The 22,505-nt window shown below is 37.9% G+C and overlaps 2 protein-coding genes across 5 annotated transcripts in view; one reads left to right on the forward strand and one right to left on the reverse strand.

Moving 5' to 3' along the window:
- Positions 1-14: 14 nt before the first annotated feature.
- Zcchc9 (zinc finger CCHC-type containing 9) lies at positions 15-7,183 on the forward strand. Of its 2 annotated transcripts, none has more exons than XM_048331570.1 (6): positions 15-88; positions 1,330-1,739; positions 3,145-3,295; positions 3,523-3,615; positions 5,700-5,768; positions 7,043-7,183. In XM_048331570.1, exons 2-6 carry the CDS (start codon positions 1,356-1,358, stop codon positions 7,159-7,161), a joined length of 816 nt encoding a protein of 271 aa, XP_048187527.1. In that variant the 5' UTR covers positions 15-88; positions 1,330-1,355; the 3' UTR covers positions 7,162-7,183. The 2 variants fall into 2 exon arrangements, with proteins under 2 accessions (XP_048187527.1, XP_048187526.1); XM_048331569.1 differs by having other exon boundaries at positions 24-154.
- A 7,719-nt stretch (positions 7,184-14,902) lies between these two features.
- Positions 14,903-22,505, reverse strand: part of Acot12 (acyl-CoA thioesterase 12) — a 39,531-nt gene continuing 31,928 nt past the window's right edge. For 2 of the 3 annotated variants that reach the window (XM_048331565.1, XM_048331567.1), the window contains exons 12-15: positions 19,484-19,617; positions 18,282-18,410; positions 16,856-16,982; positions 15,948-16,610 (exon numbers count right to left, since the gene is read on the reverse strand). In XM_048331565.1, the coding sequence (XP_048187522.1) occupies positions 16,461-16,610; positions 16,856-16,982; positions 18,282-18,410; positions 19,484-19,617 (540 nt within the window). In that variant the 3' untranslated portion in view covers positions 15,948-16,460. Of the gene's footprint in view, positions 15,193-15,947; positions 16,611-16,855; positions 16,983-18,281; positions 18,411-19,483; positions 19,618-22,505 lie in introns of those variants that run through there. The other variant, XM_048331566.1, reaches the window with a different exon arrangement.

Raw genomic sequence — 22,505 nt, forward strand, 5'->3', positions numbered from 1 at the left:
CGGCCTCACTGACAGCCCGCCTCCCTCCGGAGGGGAGGCGGGGCTGCTCTGTTGCGTGGACTCGGCTGCTCCGGAGGCTGCACGCGCGGTGAGGAGCCGAGGGAGGTGGACGGCAGGGCTCCCGGGGACCCTCGGTGCTGTGAGGCCCGCTCGGGTGGGTTTCCTAGGGCTGTCGGGGACGGCCGTGGCCGGCTGGGTGGGCGGGCTTCCGCTCGGCAGCCGGGGCGCCCACTTCCCGTCCCGGCGGGAAGCCTTGTCGGCCGCCGGAGCTCGGGGTCACAGGCCCGGCCGAGGCCCCCCACGCCCACCCGCCGCCTTGAAGAGGCCGATGATTATTCTGGAATAATGAGGTTAATAATGTCCTTATTCACTGCGGAGGGCGAAAAGTTCTCCAAATTACTAGGTAGCTTCTAAGTAACCAAACACTATGTAGCTCTTTAGCATCAGTTACCCCCCTTTAAAATGTGTAGATGTGTATGCTCCAAAATGAAAAGTCTGTTGGTGAATATTACAGTATGCCCTTTTTTTTGTTGTTGTGATCTGAAGTTTATCTTGTGATTTAAATCATCATTAAAACGAAACAATTGCAAAAAATTTAAAACCAGTGGGCTGCAAAATAGCAACCACCTTCATTATTAGTAAGGCAGGGATGTTCTGGTAGCATAACCCGACTGTCACCAACTTTTGTATACCAATTTTACTTACAAATCTGCCAGGATGAACTGCAGGTCGCAAGAGTGGAGAACCTTCTTTTTTTCCCCCCCTCCCCAGGGCTATTTGGATATTTGGCCGTGTATGTGTGTGTGTCTGTTTGTGTGTAGACAGCAGACATCCCTGGCAGTGGACAAGATATAATGTCTGTCAGTTCATGTATCAAATGATCTTGAGGCCTCAGAGGAACAAGATTTCTGTACAGTTCTGTAGGTCATTATATTAAAAGGGCAAGAAGATGGGGAGAAAATAGCCTTGGGATTTTAAGGGAGGAAAATAAACAGTTTGGAAGACTGGGATTTGGGGAGGGAAACAACTCCAGTCACTTCATTGCTGTGTGACTTGTGACTTAGGAAATAACTCGATTTCTTAGCAAATTATTTATCAGTTTTAAGCAAGTATACATACTCCACCCCCTCCTCCACTAGCATTTGTACCTTCTGAGACATATCTATGTAGCATACCATAGAATTAAATATGTATGTAAATGTTGGGTTGAAATCAAATGTGTTTTAATGACTAAAAGTTTAATATGGGCATATTTGATAACTGATAACACCCAGTATCTTTTGTTGTTTTTCTTTTCATTAATAACTAACCACCCCTATTATCTTATAGATAATTAAGGAACCTCTGATGACATCATGACCAGGTGGGCAAGAGTTAGTACCACCCATAATAAGAGGCCCTTGTCTGCAACATCATGGGAGGACATGAAGAAAGGATCCTTAGAAGGAAGGAGCCAGAACCTTCCAAAACATCAACAACTTGAAGCCAGTAGGTTGTCCCTTAAGAATGATGCACACCAGGCCAAGCATAAAAAGAACAAAAAGAAAAAGGAGTACTTAAATGAAGATGTGAATGGGTTCATGGAATACCTAAGACAGAACTCCCAGATGGTTCACAATGGAGAGATAATAGCAACAAACAGCCAGGAAGTAAGAGAAGAAATTGCAGTTGCTTTAAAGAAAGACAGTCGGCGGGAAGGAAGACGATTAAAAAGACAAGCAGCAAAGAAAAATGCAATGGTGAGTCATCACTTCTACCTTGTTATTTACTTTAAATAGTGAGACAGACTCTCATCCATTTACACACACACATGCATATTTTAGCAGATGTTATCCTGAATTAATAAAACATCTTTAAAAGAGTTTGTGCTTTCTTAGCACACATATATTTGATGTACTCCGGGTAGTTATCTTAACAGTACAGAGAAGGTTGTGTAATTCCTATGTTACAAAGAGGAAACACTGAAGTGCTGAAATGTTCAGTAATGTAGTGAAAACCAATAACAGAGGTAAAATTCAAATTCAGTCTGTCTGTCTTCAAAACATGGACTCTTGCTTGATATATTGGCACCTTGTACATGTCTGTATCCCAGCTACATAGGAGGCAGAAATGTAGGAGAAGTGAAGCCTGAGGCTTACCTGACAAAAATATTGTTACTCATATAGTGAAATGCTTGCCTAGCCAGTTCAAGGCCTTGAGTTCAAATTCCAGTACTGCTAAAAACAACAGCAGAAAGGTATTTGACAAACTGCTAGATATTATGTAAATAACAATATTGTTCAGTTTTATTTTTTATTTTTAAAATTTTGTTTATATAAATTGATTGCACAAAGGAGTTTTATTGTGATATTTACGATATGTATATAAAGTACTTAGATGAAATTCACTTGTAGTACTCTTCTTAATTACCCTCTACTCTCCTGTTTAACAGGAGAGTACTGTACTATTTCACTGTACTATTTTCATACATAAATACAATGTACTTCTATCAAATTCACATCACACCTACCCTCTCACTTCCCCCTCCTCCTACCTTCTAATAGTTGTTCAGATTTATATTGGAGCAAAATAGTTCCTCTAAAAATTAGTTATTTCTTTAAAATGTATTGTGCACATATTCTAAAATGAAACCTCTTACCTCATTACTGTGCATTAAGAATATAAAAACAATAAGGATACACTTTTTTTTAGGATACACTTTTTTGTTGTGAAATGTATCTTGTGATTTGAATCAGTTTAAATCAAAACATTTGTTCCAAATTCATTGAATTATGTGAACTTTATAGGTGCAGATATTTAGTAATTTTTAAACTATTGTCTTATCTTCTACAGAAAGCTTTTTCTGCTGTTGGATGTCTTTATTAATAAGATAAATAGTCCGTAGCCACTCAATTCACTTAAGCAATTGCCCTTTACAAAGCCATGTATGACATAGTGTCTGAGATAAAAAGACTTACGGGTTGAAAAATTGCAAAAGCACTGATAAAAATGGCATATCTGATTGTTTAGGAATGTGTAAAACACTTTTTTCTACATATATTTCCTTTTTAAATGAAAGTTTTATTAAAGATACTTTGAATAACAAGAATTGGTCACATTACTGTGTAGTTTTTCAGTGAGTAAACTCGCGTTTTGTCTTCCTAGGTATGCTTCCATTGTAGGAAACCTGGCCATGGAGTTGCAGATTGCCCAGCTGCCCTTGAAAATCAAGATATGGGCACTGGAATATGCTATCGGTGTGGGTCCACAGAACATGAAATAACCAAGTGCAGAGCTAAAGTTGACCCCGCTCTGGGTATGTTCTCTTTGTTTCTTATTTGGTTGATGGGGAAAGTGACTAAAAAATAACCAGCTAGGCATTTTTTTCTTTTTACAATCATGCCAGTTAAGATTTTGAAATTATTTGAGGTTAAGTTTTGAATTTGGAAAAAGTATATATTTGCTATTTAGAGTACTTAAAAATAATATAAATTACATAACTTCTCATATTCATAAGCTAACAGGCACTGTTGATTTTTACAGGCGAGTTTCCATTTGCAAAATGTTTTGTTTGTGGAGAGATGGGGCACCTGTCCAGATCCTGTCCTGATAATCCCAAAGGAGTCTATGCTGATGGTGTGTACTGTAATGTGACTTGATATTAGAACAAAACTAAGATGCATGTTTTCAAACTGCTTGCTTCAGAGTCATTTGTGAATGTAAGGTATACATTCCTACATTTAAATATAACAAGCGGAATGATTATATCTCAAACGAATACAGTATTTAAAAAGTAATAGTATTTAGTCACAGCCTAGCACACCTATTTGGGGAGAAAGGATTGCATACCCTATTCCATTTTATAGTAATTTTTGTTTCTGAATTTTTTTCCTTAGTTATGTAGTGTAAGTACATGTAACTTTCTTATCTTTAGCTCAGCTGATGTCTTAAAGTCTTGTAATAAAGCTTTTGGAGGAGGTTATTATCTGTCAATGTGGTGACTAGAGCCATCAGGTTGTTCTAGTCACTTCTTTGTCATGTCCTGTGTTTCCCCCTTGGCTTCTCCCGTCCATGAAGAAGCATTTTCTGAGAGTCAGTCAGACTTGGGTTACAGACCCAACCCCATCATTCACCAGTTGTGGTACACTACACTTGTGTTTCATCCCCTATAAACTGGAGATGCAAAAACTAGTTTTAATGAACACAAGTAGGATATCAATTTGTTTTCAAACTTTCATTTTATCATTGGTAAGTCCCACATAATTAATAGATATTCCCTTTTGAGAGGTACATAGAATGATGTCACATTTAATAAATATCTTATATTTAATGAATCATGGTATTTACCTATTAGAAGGGTTAAATTATATTATTCCAGTGCCTTCAGCTTGGAAAATTGTCTCATGAGCCAAAATGATATTTCATGATCAAAGTATCTATATTAAAAAATAAAATAGGCAAGAGGTGTGAGGATTCTGCCAGTTTGTATCTGTAAGGTCATTTTTCTGACAATCACTTAGCATTATAAGCATAATTATGATGATCTCTGCCCATTAAGTAATTATGTTTGATCATTATGTGAAAGACTATGTGTATTGTGATTCACAATCCTAGAACATGCTTAAAGTAGAAAAGTGGTCATTTTCGTTAGGTTTGTAGCACGATAATGCTAATATGAAATGTTCTGAAGCAAAAATTAATTTCAGAATTTTATAATTTCATAATTCATTTTATAATACTTCCATTTACAGTAGAACATTGTCAGTTCTTAACTTTTTTGGAGGGATGGATAGGTGGTTATTGACTATCTTGGACATCTTCAAAAACATTCATTTGAGCTGAGTGCTAAGATCACACTTGTAATCCTAGCTACTTGGAAGACTGAGAATTAAGGCCAGCCTAAGCAGAAAACTCAGAAGGCACATGCCTGTTATCCTATACTCTGTGTGAGGCTGAAATTGGGAGGATCAAGGTTCTAGGCCTGACCCAGCCAAAAAGTCTGAAAGACTCCCATCTCTGTGGAGGGAAGCATGTGGAGTCATCTATCACTGGCTAGCACTAATCCCAGCTTGAAGTAGGCAGATTATAGCTGAAGTATGGGTCTGAGTGGGGAAACTATCTCCAAAGTGACCAGCAAAAAAACAGGCCTTGGAGCAAGGTTCATGTGGTAATTGGAAAGCTCTGAGTTTAAATCCTAGTGACCACAAACACAAAACAAAAAGCATCTGCACTCAGCTTTTGTTTACAAGGTAAGGGTCCCCAGACTTTGTCAAACATGGTTAAAATCAGAACGTCTATGTTACGGCTTTTGGATACGTGCTTTCTATTATATCTCTCATTTTCACTTGTCCCCTAAGGGCCAGGTACGAGAACATTAGCACTCAGTGATTGGACATTTGCCTTCTACTATCTGTCTTTTCCACCACTCCCCAGAAGACTAGGTATCAGAAGCAGTGGGTTGGAAAAGTGAGCACTCAGTGAAATGACAGGAATGGAGAATGAATTAGGTATGGTGGCACACACCTATACCCAGCCCTGGAGAGGCTGAAGCAGGCCAGCTTGCCAGCTTAGGTTATGTAGTGAGACTTTGGCTCAGAAGAGAGAAACGATGACATTTACCTACCCTCTTCGCTTCCTAAGAATCAAGTGAGATATGAAAGGACGTTAAGATCCTAAAAGCCCTGTGTAAGTTCATATTCAATGACTTTGTTCTTTACTAGGTGGTGGTTGCAAACTCTGTGGCTCTGTGGAACATTTTAAGAAAGATTGCCCTGAGAGTCAGAATCCAGGTGAGTCTATACGCCTTGATCTAGAAAGGGAAAGGCAGTTATACCTCTGTATTTTTGTTGAAGTTTATTAATAACTCATAGAGGCACTGTTGATATTAAAGAGACCTATTTGCCTCTCCTGCCAATGTCTTAATCACTTTTGTGTCAGCAGTAGAAATAGAACTGAATAACTGAACATTAGCTATAATTCTCAGGGAAAAGAGTGTGTATGTATATGTATATATATACACATATATATTACTAGTAAACCATAGATATCTTGTTTTATACTGCATCTTCTAAGCTTTTATAAGTTTATTAGTGAATTTATATTAGAACATAATTTATTACTTACAGAAAAGTATTGATGTACTAAGAGAAAAATCAAAATATGAAAATAACCTGCAACATTTGGAGGATTGAGTTTCCTTATATATGCTGTGCTTTGTGTGTACTTAAATAATTCAAAGTTAATTGCAAAAACTGCCATAATTTTTAAAAATGTGTTATCAACACAGCATCTGGCTAGCTCGTTTCTTCCTAATGAAATACTAGCCTGTTTATCAAAAACCTCATATTTGTGACAGCAGCCTTTTCAGGAAATAAAGATGATTATCTCACTAGTTGTCATTAGTGGTTTAGAATGATGGTGATCACATATTAAAGGAAGCAGGACAGCAAAATGGCCTGGTAGTACTTCTTAGGGAAAATGTGCACTTCTTTTACTTGAACGGTCTGCCTGTTCTTACTTCCTACCCCTAACATTTAAATTTTACAACCAAGAATTCTTATTAATAATCTTGGCTAGAAGATAGTCTCTGCCACAGTGTAGGCAGTAAGATTGAAATGATGCAGTGGGATTTGAATTCTCTCTCCTGGGAGAATTGCCACTTCCCAAATGACAGGACTGACAAGCAGATGTTGTATAATTTCACAGGTGGAATCTTGTGCATTTAAAACTAATGTTTCCTAAGTCTTGCTGTTTACAGACTTTCGGAATTCATTGGCTCTGTGATGATGAACTCTGGGAAAGAATGAAAGAGCTTTCTCATCAGTTTGTGCATTGCAAAGTAGTTGCTGCATTTCCCTAATTGGGATGAAAAATTGCCTGTGGTACTCCGAAATCAAGGGTTATAATCAATTACAGAATTGCTCACTTTCCTTTCATGATGGAGTTTTTCCTCCTTGTGATTATTCATGTCAAAACTAGTTCCTTTGCTAAACCAATACCAATCTAAGGACCATGCATTTGATTAGTGTTTTGTCTTCTACCCTGACTTTCCTATTCCTTCCAGATCGAGTGGTTACAGTTGGTCGCTGGGCAAAGGGGATGAGTGCAGACTATGAAGAAATATTGGATGTCCCTAAACCACAGAAACCTAAAACAAAAATACCAAAAGTCGTTAACTTTTAATAAAGATTACTACTGTTGTTAATTGTCACCTCATGGTTACTTCCCAACCCGGACGTGCTTTACAGTTAGATGATCCTGGGCACTCTTAAAAGCAAGTTTTTATTGTGGATATCACTGTCCCTTCAAGGAGTACTTCTACCCTGTTTAGGAAACAAAAAGAAAATATCTGAAGAAATGTGTAATATGATTACATTGAATTCTCTGAAAGCTTTTCTTTCTTTTTTTTTGGAGACAAGAGTCTCACTATGTAGTCCAGGCTGGCCTGGAATTGTGTTTCTTCTGCCTCAACCTCCCAAGTGCTGGGATTACAGATGTGTACCACACAAAGAGCAACAAACATACTAAGGAACAGAACTTAGGCATAACTAAGTGGTTATCTGCCTGATTGTAACAATTGTAGTTCTTTTGTTTTAAGTGAAATTTTGCAGAAAAAGAACTAACCCTAAACAATGTATATTGCTTTGTATTTCTTAATGGTTATTTTTTTTGCTAGATCCAACAATCAACTTATTATAAAAGAAACTTATTTATAAGTTGTCACAAAATTTTATTTTTTTACTGTGAAATAAAAGAATATTTTTATTTGCTTATTTTTCTGATATCTGATTCTGGGTTGATCTAATTAGTTTCTCAGTATCCTTACCACAAACTCTTTAGGCGTAAGGTATTTTGTGAATCCTAGATGGGCATAGATGAGGATCTGATTGGTTAGTTTTTATATAAAGCATTAAAAATTATTAGTGTTAATATTGAAGACTGTGTCAACTTAACAACAGCTCTTTTTGCCTTTGATTTTCAAGAGAAGCTGTAGCCAAAATTCAGTGCGCAGTTTCTAGGCAGAATAATGTCACATAACAGATTGTACATCAAACTTACTAGCATTTTGTTCACATGTTTTAGATGAGTCAGGGTGAGATGAAAGTATCACCATAATAGAGTTAGAACACTAATCAGAGACCCATTAGCTTCTTTGTCTGATTTGATGAATACATGCATACTTAATACATATATTTCACAAGGCTTGACGCTACCATTGTACTGAATAATGGAATGACTCTGGTGGTTTGTGCATTTCATTTGAAATTCTACCTGATTGAATCCATTTGTAACTAAAGGAAACAGCTGTGATTAGTTACTGATGCCTCAAAAGCAAAATATTTACCAAATAAGAAAAGAAACATTTCTCTGTTTTCATGTCTGTACAACTCAACAGTTCTAATCTTAATAGGAGCTGTTCTTTTATATTCAGTGTGAAAGGAAAACATGACAAAATACTCATCATCCCACAGCTTAACGCAATGAGTACCACTTAAGGAGAATTGTATAAGCCACAGGGCTGGAGGACAGAAAAGCTGCCTTAGTCTTTATAGTTGAACACACCCAGTCTTCACTATCTGTGGAAGCTGACTGCTCTGCAGAGGGTGCAAGTGAAATGTATGCTTTTGAACAGTTGTTGGTGAAGACATGCTAGTGTTCCTTTTGTCTACTTTGATATGCTTTATTTGCATTTTGATCTATAAATTAGGGAGTGAGCATTAGAAATAAGTTCCAAGTGTGAATGTAGCATTAACAAAGCCTGCAAACATACCAAAGGCAGAAATGCTTGAAGACCCAGAGTGATTGTGTGTTTCTTGAACAAAAGAGGTTGGATATTTTTCTTAAGAATGCCAAAGAGGGCTGGGAGCATAGGTTAAATGGTGGCGTGCCTGCCTAGCACTTACAAGGCCCTGACTCAAACCTCTGCACTTCCATACACATTCACAGAATGCCAGTGAGGAAACCTAATTTCTAACCACTTACTGTGTTTCTGGGACTCTTTAAGCATTCATTGGGATTGATTGTGGTTGTCCAGACAAAAGAAAGCCACCGGCAGTAGGTTGAAGAAGAGTGGAGTGATTGCTTCTGGAATATCAGAAAGGAATAACTACCTCACACTCTACTTTCAGAGCTTGTGCCTGCTTCTTACCAGCTTCTCACACTTTTCTGGTTCCTAGTCCTAATATTCTGGCTTCCAGTCCCATCGACTTCTCTACTGTTGGATGTTCCTACCTGCTTCACTGGACACTGCAAATTCAGAGTGCCTTTAAATAATCTCTGTTCCCTGGAAGGGAAGGGAGGAGGGACATGACCAGATTCCCCCTTTTTCCCCACCACTTTTTCTCACCACCATTATATTGTAAGCCACCAGCCTTGCATCTCAAGTTGTTCTCGTAACATCCTTCACCCCTTGTAGCCAACCCCCCTTATTTACCTTAGACATCTGCTTTACAATCAGCTCAGTAGTCTTTCCCCAACCAGCCTCATAGAAAGTAGAAGCTCTTCATTACTCCAGTAAGTGTTCATTCCCGTAGTTTAGTAATTCTCTATAATGGTTATATTTCTCTGTAATATTTCTCTTTAACTGTTAGTTCTCTATCACTAGCACCCTGTATTTATTTGTCCCACCCTCTATCAGCTTAGGTAATATTGAAGGCCAGAATTTGGGCCTTTGGTCATTGTTATATTCCCAGAAGTGCTCAGCATATATGAAACAGGCACATTTATCAAAGGAATTAATGAAATCAATGATAATAAAAGGAATTAACAAATGGTGCAGGCCACCTGCAGCTAAAGTGGCTAACTCAGAATACTGAGGGAAATGCTTGTAAGGTGAAATGACAAGAAGAAGAAATCAGTCCCCCCCACTCCAAAAAAAAAATGGAGAAAAGCCATCTCTAAAGATGGCCCCTAAGAAGGAAGCCGGTTTTTATACTCAAGAAACCAATAGCGGGACGTGACTAAGCATGGAGAGGCTCTTCAACCACTGTAAGGCAGGCTCTAGCCATCCGCTAGCACTCCTACACAGAAGATAAGGGCGAAATCACATTGCGAAATTTGGAGCTTCAATGAAATATAATTCACATACTAAACATTCACCCTTTACAGTGAGCTCCCGGGCTTTTCATTTACTCTCATTTGTATGTTTCATTCCACGACAGTTTGTCACCTCATGCACCAGCCGTCCGCTCCTCAGCCCACCTTCCCCGGCCCTGTCACTTTTCTTTTCTTTGGCTGTGCCTTGTGGACTGCATAAATGCAGACATGCTGTCTTTGTGCTTGGCTTCTTCACTTTGCATACTGTTCCTACACATTCTATCCATGGATGAGAGTTTCACTTTCTCCACATCCTTGGCAATGCTAGGAATTGCCTCTCCTTCTTATTTTGGTCATCCTAATGCATGTTATGGTAGAGTCTACTAAATACTGATGTTGAATAACATTTTATCACCTTGCTAGCTATTTGTATATCACCTTTGAGTTCTGGTGTTTATTACCGAGTTGTAAGTTCTTTACTCTGTCTCCAAGTCCTTTGTCAGATTTGAGATTTGCAAATGCTCCTCTCATTTTGTGGACTGTCTTTATCACTTTCTTCAAGGTGTCCTTTGAGACACAAAGTTTTACATTTTAATGAAATTCAATTTATATGTTTTTCTTTCAATACTATTGCTTTTATTGTTATACATGAAACCATTTATTAGCAAAGTAATGAGATTCAGACTTATGTATTTTTTCTTAAGTTTTATATTTTTACATCTTTTACTTAGGTCTATAATTCAATTTTAGTTTCTTTTTGTATATGACTTGAGGTAAGGATCTGATATCATTCTTTGCATATGGATATCCACTTATTTCTGCGCTGTGATTGAACATTTAGACTTATTTTTCCTTTACTCTGTCATTATTTTTTTATCGACTGAACATAAGCATAATGGTGATTTCTGGACCTTCAGTTCTATTCTATTATTTACATGTGAACCCTTATGGCTGCACCATACTGTTTTAATAACAGTGGCTTTGTGGCTGGTTTTAAAATCTGAGGTTTACAATTTTATTTTGTCCAACTTATTCTGGATTTTCTGAGCCCTTTGCCTTCACATGTAAGTCTTTGTGTGTATATGTACTGGTCCTTGGCCTTGAACCATGAGCCTAGGCACTATCTCTGAGCTTTTATGCTAAAAGTTATTGTGTCTACCACTTGAGCCACAGCTCAACTTCCAGCTTTTTAAAAAATTGTCATCGTCATGTACAGAGGGGTTACAGTTACATAGTAAGGTAATTAGTCCATGTCTTGTCAAACTTGTTACCTCCCCCCTCACTTCCCTTCCACTTTCCTTCCTCCCCAACTCCCCCACCCCAAGTTGGAGCATTAGTTTACTATATATTGTCTTGTAAGTATTGCTGTTGCATTGGTTCACCTTTTACCCTTTGTCTCGCCATTTTGATGTTCCTCTTTGCTTCTCTAATTCAGACAAACATATTTTACAATACCCAGGTACTAAAATCAAATACAGTGACAACAGGGGCTAAACCATAGGGAAGACAAACAAAAGCAAAAACAAAAAAATTTCACACAGTACATTAAAAATAACAACAATGATAAACCACTTGTTTCCATAACTTGAAGTTCATTTCTGTTAGCATCATCTTAAGCGATCTTATGTACATAGCTATTGAGCTATGGCTTTCTGGTAGTTAATTTGGAGAGAGGAGCTCACAGACTTCTCTGTGAGATGACCAAATGGACCTGGGTGGATACTACAGACATTGTAGGGTTATTTCCCACATGAGGATACCCATGACCTAGACTTAAGATTCTTCATTTCCCACAGATGTTTGAGTATAAAAATACTCTGTATGCCAATTTCCACACTGATTTTCTTGAGTTTTGCTACAATAAAGATGATAGAAAAACATGGATGCAGACAGTAACTTGTTTGCATTAAAACCATGAAGAACTAATAAGGATGAATCTCCTTTCTTAATCAAAAAGCTTTCAGACCTGTTATAAGCACTTGAAAACCCTTACCATCAACAAGGCATGAAGTCTTGAGTATTTTTAAAGGTACTTTGACACTCCAAAGGAAAACACACACTTGACTCTATTTTGCAGTCTCTGTCCTTAGCTTCTAGGTCCTGCATGTTGATAAACTAGCTTAGCTATTTGCCTTTGGAGCAACCACATTTGCTTAAGTGTGGGCACTAATGACAGGTCTTTAATTCAGTTCAACTGTCTTTAATTACTTCTCATTCTAGTGCAGTCTCATGAGCTTCTCTGATTTTCCCAGAATGTGCCAGAAACACTGTTTTTCCCAGGCTTTGTCTAGTCTCTACCTTTGGCAGGACACAAGCTACATCCACAGCTACTGATGGCTCGTTACCTCTCTCCTTTCAGGTTATGCTCAAATGTTCCTCAATGAAGCCTTGCCTGCGAAAATATCACCAATTCTGGGCTGCCTATCCCAGCACTTGACTTTTTTTTTTTTAACACTGCTTCATGTTTTCCCCCCTTACACAACAACTTCTAATACTGTATGTTCTCTGTTCATTTTATGTATACTGAATTTGTGGCACATAGAAATGTCCAGCAAGGAAAATTGTAAATACCTTTATTTATATTTATATATATATATATATATAATTTTTATTTATTTATTTTTTTTTTGCCAGTCCTGGGCCTTGGATTCAGGGCCTGAGCACTGTCCCTGGCTTCTTTTTTGCTCAAGGCTAGCACTCTGCCACTTGAGCCACAGCGCCACTTCTGGCTGTTTTCTGTGTATGTGGTGCTGGGGAATTGAACCCAGGGTCTCATGTACACAAGGCAAGCACTCTTGCCACTAGGCCATATCCCCAGCCCTTAAAAAATATTTTTAAAAATTTCTCTAAGTAGTTGTACAAAGGAGTTGCCACTCAACAGTTTATGAAGACTGTGCATCTTGATCGAGGTCATCCCTTTTACCATTCTCACCTCACCCTTTCCCTCATTTTTTTAAAATTTTGGGGTTTACATAGTGATTTTTTGCATTTAACAAAGCAATGTGTGTGTACAGTGCGTCTTGATCTGTGTCATCCTTTCAACACCTTCACCTCCCTCCATCCCACCGCTTTCCTCATTTTCCTGTGACTTTCCATGCATTCTTGCCCGAATTCTACTCATTTCCCCTCTTCATTCTTCTACCCTTTTCCTCTTGCTCCTCCTATTGAAAGTACCCATTTCCTGGTACTTAATTTGTTAGGCTTTGATTTCATTTTTCTAAAGAATTAGACTACTTGCGTTCTCTATGGATTCTATTATGCTTCAATTAAATTCATTTATAACCACTTGGGTATCACCCAATGTGCTTCTAGATTTATAGGCACATTCTATAGGTACTAATGGAGAGAAACCATGCAACCCATGTTTCTCTGGGCCTGGCTTACTTCACTTCATATGTTTTCCCCCCAAGTCCATTTCTTTACGAATGGTATAATGCCATTCTTTTTTAGACGGATGAGTAGAATTCCATTGTGTGTGTGTGTGTGTATATATATATATATATATATATATATATATATATATATATATATATATATATCACATTTTCTTGATCCATTTATCCATTGAAGTACATCCGGGCTGATTCCATTCCTTGGCCGTGGTAAATAATGCTGCAATAAACATAGTTGTGTCGGTAGCGTTAGTGTGTCCTTGCTTGTGCTCTATTGGAGTGGAATTGCTGGGTCATAGGGTAGTTCTACATTTAGTTCTTTGAGAAACTTCCATACTGAGGGGTTAAACAAATTTACATTCCCCCCCTACAGTGTAATAGAGTTCCCTTTTGGCTACATCCATGCAAGTATTTATTCTTGTTAATTTTCTTGATGATGGCCATCCTAACTGGGGAGAAAATGTCTTTTGAATGAATAAAAAAGTAATCCGATTTCTATTATGAAAAGAAATGCAAACTTAAGGACAGTTGGACTTTACAGCTGGAATTCCCTAGTTCATTAACTGTGTCATTAATTGGGCAATATGTTTCATATTTTTGAAGTGCCCTAACTAGAGGCCGATTCATTGCTGTCTCTTCTACTGTGGTCCATGAATGACTGTAAAGGCAAAGAATCTTGAAAGTGAGCATTTCAGATTAAGTTGAATGCTCCAAGAACGTGTGAACCCTATGTCTTTGTCCAGAGGCAAGAAGTGGAATCTCCTCGAAAGGTTGAGGGGAGAGGGTGGGGGCTGTCTGGGATGAGGACAGGTGAAAATGGACAGCAGCCAAGCCCATCTGCATTGTGAGATTGGGTCAAACTGAATGAAGTAACATGAGCTAAAGACTCCTTGGTAACAACAGAAATGTTCTCTACCTGTAATGCTCAATACAGCCGTCATATAAACATGTATGACCAATAATACTAGGAAGGGAACTTGTGTGGTCAAGAAACTTTACATTTTTTTTTAATTTAGCAAGCACATGGGGCTCATGGCGACCACAATGGAGAGCAGCAGGTAGCATATAGGACTTTGCCTGTGGTTCATAGACTCCCTCCACTCCTGCCCCACAGATGCACCTTATCTGTGAGATTGCTTTTGGTTGCTTCAGTTGTTCCTGGCCTCCTAAAAATGGTAAATGAAAAAAAAAATCCAAGAAACAATTTATAAATTGTAAAACATATATCTCTGCCCCATCCTATGAAGAAAATGATTCTTCTTCCCAGTGAATCCATGACGATTTTCACTAGTAGCCAGGTAGCTACTTAATAGGCCTGTCATCGCAAGGTGCCGTTTGTGGTCAAGTAAGGAGGTTGATAGTGGCCAATGCCATAGCACACGGCTTCTCCTCAATCTATCTCATCATGTAGGCATTATACCACCATGCCTCATTTCAGAGGAAAAGTAAACAATGGAGTATTCTGAGAGAGAGAGAGAGAGAGAGAGAGAGAGAGAGAGAGAGCTCATGTTTATATAACTTTTATTACACTATGTTCTTACAGTGGTTCTATTTGATTATCTGTTGTGGTTGTTCATCTGCTACTGGGCTTACGTTTTTAATTAGGTCCCAAGTAAGCAAACACTGTACAGGATTTGGTACCATTGGTGGTACCAGGCATCCACTGAGGTATCTTGGAACATTCCTCCCTGGGCAAGGCTAGTGATTATAGCGAGCAACACTGTGACGTCTTACTGTGATGCAGATGAAATTCCAGTACTCCTTCAGCCTCACAGTATTTCCATTCCTGTTCAGGAAAAACGTTTTTAAAAAATCAATTTAAAGATTGAAGCTAGGCAGAGCACCTTCAGAATAGTGTTAACTACAGGAGAAATATGAAATTGTAGCATGCCAAATTTTAATATGCTGCAACCCCTTTATTGATAGTTTTCTCACTTTTTAAAGTGTACAAATATTCTCAAAATATTTTCATATCTGGAATGTGCTGAATAATCATTTTAATTTGTGTATCTTATATATAAATATTAATTCAAAACATCACAGCACGACTGAAATTCATATACATGAAAACCTCTGGACACAGACAAAAATATGTGTCACTATAGCCCTACTGGATGAGTGGGAGGTGGGTGAGAAGAAGCAGACAGAGGCTCAGTGAGCGGTTCAGAGGTGAGAAGAAGCAGACCGAGGTTCAGTAAACCAATTGCACGATGGATCTAACCTCTTAAGTACTCTTAAATCTAATGAAAAACTCCTGCAACTTCTAAAAGTTGTCCCTTAGAGGAGGCTACCTTGACATATTTGAATCTGTCTTATGACTTAGGGCATATTATAGAGCAGAATAATGAATGTTGAAGTCTTGAGGAGAAAGTGCTAATGTAATGATTATGAAAGGAGAACACACTTAATATTGCCTTTCTCAGTAATATCACATTTTGCAGGTAGTGTGTGTGTGTGTGTGTGAATAGATTTTAACTTGGCCAGCCACCTGGAATATATATTCATACACACACACACTTAAAGTAATTCCCATTACTAAAATTGATTGAATTCCATTATGTTTAACATCTTCCTAATTTAAAGCTCTAAAACATGTAGCACATCTTGTCAGATGCCCTGGACAGAGATACCTGCTATGCATGTATGGAACAATGCCACATATTCATCAACGGATAGAAAAACATTTTTTTAATATTTCATAAACTTTCCAACAGAACACACATTGCAATTCTGTAGCCTAAACGTTGTTTATAACAATTTTAACTGGATTTGTACCATTTTTCAGGACATACAATCTTTCTTTCGGGCAGTTTTCCAGTATCTGTGCCCCAGGAGAGGCCGTGCCACGGGTCTTCTCAAACACAGGTCAAAGCCCTTTTAATGCTAATCCGAATCACTGGGATTCGACTGGAGATGTGTTTTGGGTTTTAACCTCTTCTTAACTGCATTTTACTTAGGCTGATATTAAATTATGTGTAGTTCCAAGTGTCATGACTAAGGATGCCTGGAAGTAAAAGTGGAAAATGAAATTACAGGTAGTTGTGAGTGGGCCATTTAAATCTCACTCAGAAGTCCATCATTTGTAGCCTTCTCTATGAATCTTATGCAGGAAGCTGCTGTTTCTTCAATGGAATTTGACCAGCCACCGAGATTGCCAGCAAAGTAAGGAAGGATGCTAGCTGACATTTGGCTAAGGTAAGAGACCTGTTTCAAAAAAAGAAAACGCATTATTATTATTTTTTATTGGTTTGGAGCTTTTTAAATCAGAGATCTGAATTTTGTAGGTATGCAAGGGCTATAACCCTAAACTTCTGGGCCTTATAAGAATGGATTTGAAAGGATGGTCTTAGGAATCCCTTGCTGTGGTCCAATGATAGGGTTATCAGGAAGAGGGGAATGAAGAAATGCTTCTATATTTTAAGGAACAACTAAGGGAGGGGCAGACGTACGGTGCATGAACTGCAGTCCACAGCCTCGATCAGAAATCCAGAACACACGGCTTCGCTTCTGATGTACTGTGGACATGGTGGCACTGACGGCACGATGACTGACTTGGTGGCCACCACGTAGGTGTTACTGAAAGATGAGGAAACATATGCTAATTGCTTGTGAGACACAAAGAAGAGTTGTTAGAAAGTAAGTCGCCACAGTCAGTACCACTTTTGCTTATTGGTTCCTTTGTTTGTTTTCTTCACCCTGCTGGGGTCCAACGCAAGCCCTTGCACACAGAGGGCCTTCTATCACGGTGTCACACCCCGAGCCCCAAATGTAACTTCCTCGTCCAGGTCAAAGTGAAGTTCTGAAGTCCTGGATCCATCCGAAAGCCTTTTCCCTGGCTACACTCCAGTGTTCACACAGGACGGGACTGAAGGGCCACAGGTGTTTTCTTCCCAACAATGATAAGAACTTTGCATAAATCTCACAAAGCTCCCCTTCAAGTTCTATTCTTTCCTAAAGGATCATGATTTCAGTCTCCTTTTTTAAAATTAAAAATAAATAAAACAATATTCATTGTTTTAAGGAACCCTCCTATAATAGAGCACCCTACAAGCAAGGAAATAAAATCTTTCAGTGCAGTGGAACTGCGATCTTTTCCCCCACCTTGGAAGTGATTGTTTTTAGCATCTTGCCATTTGCTTTCTAGGTTATAAATGTCTAAAAATAACATTTATATACAGGCAAATGTGTGCATGTAGATTTTTAAATAAATACAATTATGTTACCAAATATGTTCTACAATTTGGTTTTCCTCCTAACCACATGTCTTTTCAAGTGTTTTGATGTTGGAGACTCTGTGGTGACAAATCCTTTCTGCGGTAGAACACTGCTTTGTGGAATCAATTCACCACAATTCATAAAATGGGCCATCAGCTTATTTCTCATGTCTTTGGGCTAAATAAATGATACTATATTGGACATGTATATGCAATTATGTGTGCAATTTGGGGGCACTGCCACTTAGATATCACATTCTGAGCAGTCTGGTTCACATGAAAGGGACCTAGGCCCAGCTGACAGCCAGCTGTGCTGGAATCTAGCCCATTTCAGCCTTTGAGAAATCAAAGCCAACTTCTGTGCCTTTCACTGCCTTTTTACTACTAGTAGATTGTTTCACCAGTTCACCAAATACCACTTTTACATCTATGAAGAGCACTAGAAAAGCAAAGTTCTTTAGAATCATGTGTAGTGCTTTGCAAACAGCTAGTACTTAATATGTTATTGTGTTTTTAATATACAAACTAAAGATTGAATTACAAAAATTCAAAGGTATGTCATTCAAGACAAAAATGCCCACCACGGCTCTCTTATGTTTCATATCAACTTTTCATTTCATTTGTATTCTATTTCTATTTTACCTGACGTACAGCTACTCACCCATCTTTGGGAGGCTTTCTTCGTGATACAAGTACTACGAAGTCCTTTGGTTTATTGCCATTGATGTTAGGACAGATGACATGATATATCTGATCATCCTTACCTACATGGTCTTTGACTTCACAGGATCTGTGTAAATAGACAAATGAATAAAGGCTATCCTTTTCTTCCTGCTAGACCAAGGCATTTACTCCCCTTATTTACTTGTACAATCTCATGATTGGTCTACCTTTGCCTTCTTGGCTCCCCTGGCCATTCCCCCAGAGTCAGCATCATGGCTTAAAGGCTGTCTTTAGAATGAGTTGTTCCATTGGAAAGACTAAGTGTGCATGCGTGGAAGAGAACGTTGGCTCTCTGACTCCAACTTCACTACCTTCAATCCTTTAAATAAAGGCATTAATCTCTTTTCCACACAATTGTTATTCTCTAGGATAAAGTAAATATTTTGGAGACTAGTATGGCCCAGAAAGGACTTAAGTAGTGGAGTGTGATAGGGTGGGAAAAGCTCTAAGTTTGGAGGTACACGACTTGCTTTTGAATCTCAGAGTGCCACTTATTGGCCATACTACATCATTCAAGTCATTTTCTTATTTCATCTGTGAAATATAAATAAAAATAACGATGTAATTATTGTGAGGATTAACTATAAACATGTGACATAGCACCTGAATCACAAGATTATGTGTAAGAAAAATTATTTAGAACTAATTGATTCATTCCTCCATTCCAGTTCAGTTTGGACAGAATGTAACATAGAGAATTGTAGAAGGAACATTTAAAAAAATTAGCCCTAAATTTTAGGCACTGTAAGAACTTCATACTTATACTGTATCTACAAATATTGGTGACTTTATATTGAAGATCTTTTCTCAGAGTATTTTATTATGATAGTATTCTCCATGAGCTTTTATCTTGGCATCAGAAACAGGATTACTATTGAGCCTTGAATTGCTTGTGAAATCACAATAGAGGAGGACAAAACATGGCCACTCAATGTAGATAACAAATAAATGAGTCCAGGTATTGTTGTTTTGCATGTTTTAATACCACCTGATAAAATATGCTGTGCAGAGCAAGCTTTCAAAATGGCTTTGAATTCATAAAACAATGCAGCATACTTTGGGCAGTGGAGATGCACTGCACATGGAGACTGTCTTTTACCAAGATTGATTCAGAAAAGAAGTATTTAAATTTGTTCTTACATGTAATGTGGGTCCCACAAAGGTCTCTTTGTATAATCTGACAAGAGATGATAAGCCAAATGTGCTGGGCTTCTCACTTGCTTTTCAACCCAAACAGATAAAATGTCTTTCTCTTCCAGAGTATATATTTTTATCTAAAAGATAATAGCAAGAAAAATTGTATCACAAGATAAAAAATTCACACACACACACACACACACACACACATACACACAGAGTCATGGACTGCTCTAGCTAAGGCATCTTATTACCTGGATAAGAACAAAACCAATAGCTCAATAGGTATATACATATGAATACATAAGATGATGATAAGAAAAATGAACTCCAAGTTATGGAAACAAGTGGTTTATCATTGTTGTTGTTATTTTCAACATACCATGTGAAATTATGCCCTTTTTCTTTTGTCTTTCCCTGGTTTTACCTCTGATATCACTGTAACTGATTTTGGTACCCTGGATATTGTATATATGTGTATTGGAACTAGGGAAGGGAAGGGGAATATCAAAATGGAGAGACAAAGGATAAAAGACAAACCAGTGCAGCAGCAATACTTACAAAACTATATGCTGTCAACCAACTGTATAACTTGTAGGGGGTAGGGGGCAAGGAAAGGGGAGAAGATGGAGGAAAAATGAGGGAGGGGGTAACAAGTTGGGAAATGTACTCACTGCCTTACATATGAAACTGTGACCCCTCTCATCTCGTTGACAATAAGAAAATAAACAATTTTTTTAAAACAAAAAAACAACGAAACCAAACAATGGCGATTTAAGTTCCAAGACTTGGGTGTCTAGAAGTCTAGCTGAGTCCTTGAAACAATATGTGGGTTATCTGAATGTTATGCAACAGATTTCCTCATGGAAATAGAGAATATCAGCCTTTTTCTCTTTAGTTCATTTTGATGCTTTCCTGCCTTTCCCGGGAAGGAGCAGAGAATGTCTGCTGATAGGCACAGAAACATATCCTTTTCCTCAGAAGACTATGGATCAAAGACTATGGCTTTTGCCATGAGTAGGAATTCAGATGGTCTAAAGGGGCCCATGAAACAAGCCCACCACCTCGAGAACCAATGCAACCTCTCAGCAGGGTGCTGGAAGCATCCTCTTTTTTTCAGTGTACAGCATTATTTGATTTTGGAACTACAAGACCTCATCATTCTGCATTCTGTGGGACTGGTCTCTGAGTTTCTAATGCATACTATATTCCTTAGTCAAGCAGAGACAGGTCCTAGGAAGCCATTTGACATATACTTAAACATTAATGTCTTCCTTGTTACTCTGAGTTTTCCTTCCACTGTGTTTTTGACAATAATAAGAATGTCTGTTCAGAGAAAATTTCTATTCTTCCCATTTTCTCCATCTCTTTTGGGGTGCTTTGAAGTTAGTGTTGAAATTTGCCATCTTATAATCGTTTCCATGGAAACAAGCTGCAAGATGATAAACAAACATGAGGCTAGGACATCACTGCAGGAATCAAACAGATGGAAAATACAACATGTGAAGGAGAAACCTTTATTTAAGCATCTATATCTATATCTATATCTATATATCCTTTATTCTTAATAAAAGAATAAAGAAATGAGATAAACTAAAAGCAAAATAAGAAGCAAATAAGTGATTATTTGCTCATGTGAAATGCCTCTTCCTGAGGTCTTTAAATCCAGCTTGTGAGGGAAGACATGACCTAAGCTGTAAGTAATTATCAAACACAAAGAAAGCCATGGATGGACTCAGTTAATGAGCTCACCCATTTGACTCAGCCTGACACGTTGCCTTATGCCCCAGCACCAAGGAGCAGAAGAGGCTCACATGTGCAAATCCACGAATAAGTTACCTTCTCAATGCTTAGTGGCCATGGTATGGAGCAGGCGATGTGGACATGTGAACCTGCTCATATTCAGGCCTTGGGACTGTCATGCTCCACCTTGGTGTAAGTATATATTAGATGGAGCACTTGTAAAGAGTTGACTTGTGCCAAGTAATCATTGATGGTTTTCTTATAATATTAGCCAATTTCGTTTTTGGGATTTGTTCTTGGATGTGACTTCCCAAAGAACTAACATTTTAAATATATAAATATGAATTTAATAAATTAAACGAATACATATGAACTAAATATATTCTTTTGCTTCTATAGATATGTGCATGTGCTTTTCCTTTCATGCTGCTATGAATGCTAGACACCAACAGCGATACAAGAAACAGATTTTATGTCAAGGGATCGATAACAGATTTTTATGACAGATAAAGATAAACTCAATAGCTTCATTTAAATAAATCGATATGGCTGTATCATTGAGCCCAGCAAAGATGGAAACCTAACTGGATCTAAAGGAGGTAAGGAAGACTGAGTAATAAGTAACAAAAGCAAGCCACCAACATTGAAAATAATCAAAGGTGGTCAAAGACAAAATTGAAAAGAATCAAGGACGTAGATTCTAAGCAAATTCTAGATTCCCTTAGATTTCAGAATGAGGTGTCTAGATTATCTGTTATCTAACCTGGAGCACTAAGATGAAGTTATAATTATGATGGGTTATGGAAATGTTAGCCAAGACTGTCCGAGGAAGATGAGGAGGTATAGTTATCCTATGTTAAGGTACTCTGCTCCACTTACGAAAAACAATTCATATTGAAATGTGTACAATGTCCAAGAAGACATTTCTGAGCAATTTCCAAGAGACAGACACTCCTATGAGGTGATAATATAGTGGGAGCAAAATGTCCCTCAGAAAGCAGGCAGGTTAATGTGTGAGTATCTGAAAAGAAATAAAATTAAAATAGAAAATATATACACCTATTTAAATTTGACAACATAGGAAACATTGTAAAAGCTGATAGAAGAGATAAAAAATCAAGGCAAAGCTTCTTTCTTAATATGTTTGTAATCTAGTTAGGGAAAAATGACTATAGCAAATGTTAAATTGCTAAGGCTCAAGTATCAGTTCATAGTAACTGGACAAATGTTAAAAAGATAATGCAGAATTGATCATTTTAAAGAAGTCATGATGAAAAGAGCT

The sequence above is a fragment of the Perognathus longimembris genome, chromosome 22 (assembly GCF_023159225.1).
Source record: "Perognathus longimembris pacificus isolate PPM17 chromosome 22, ASM2315922v1, whole genome shotgun sequence".
Taxonomy (NCBI): domain Eukaryota; kingdom Metazoa; phylum Chordata; class Mammalia; order Rodentia; family Heteromyidae; genus Perognathus; species Perognathus longimembris.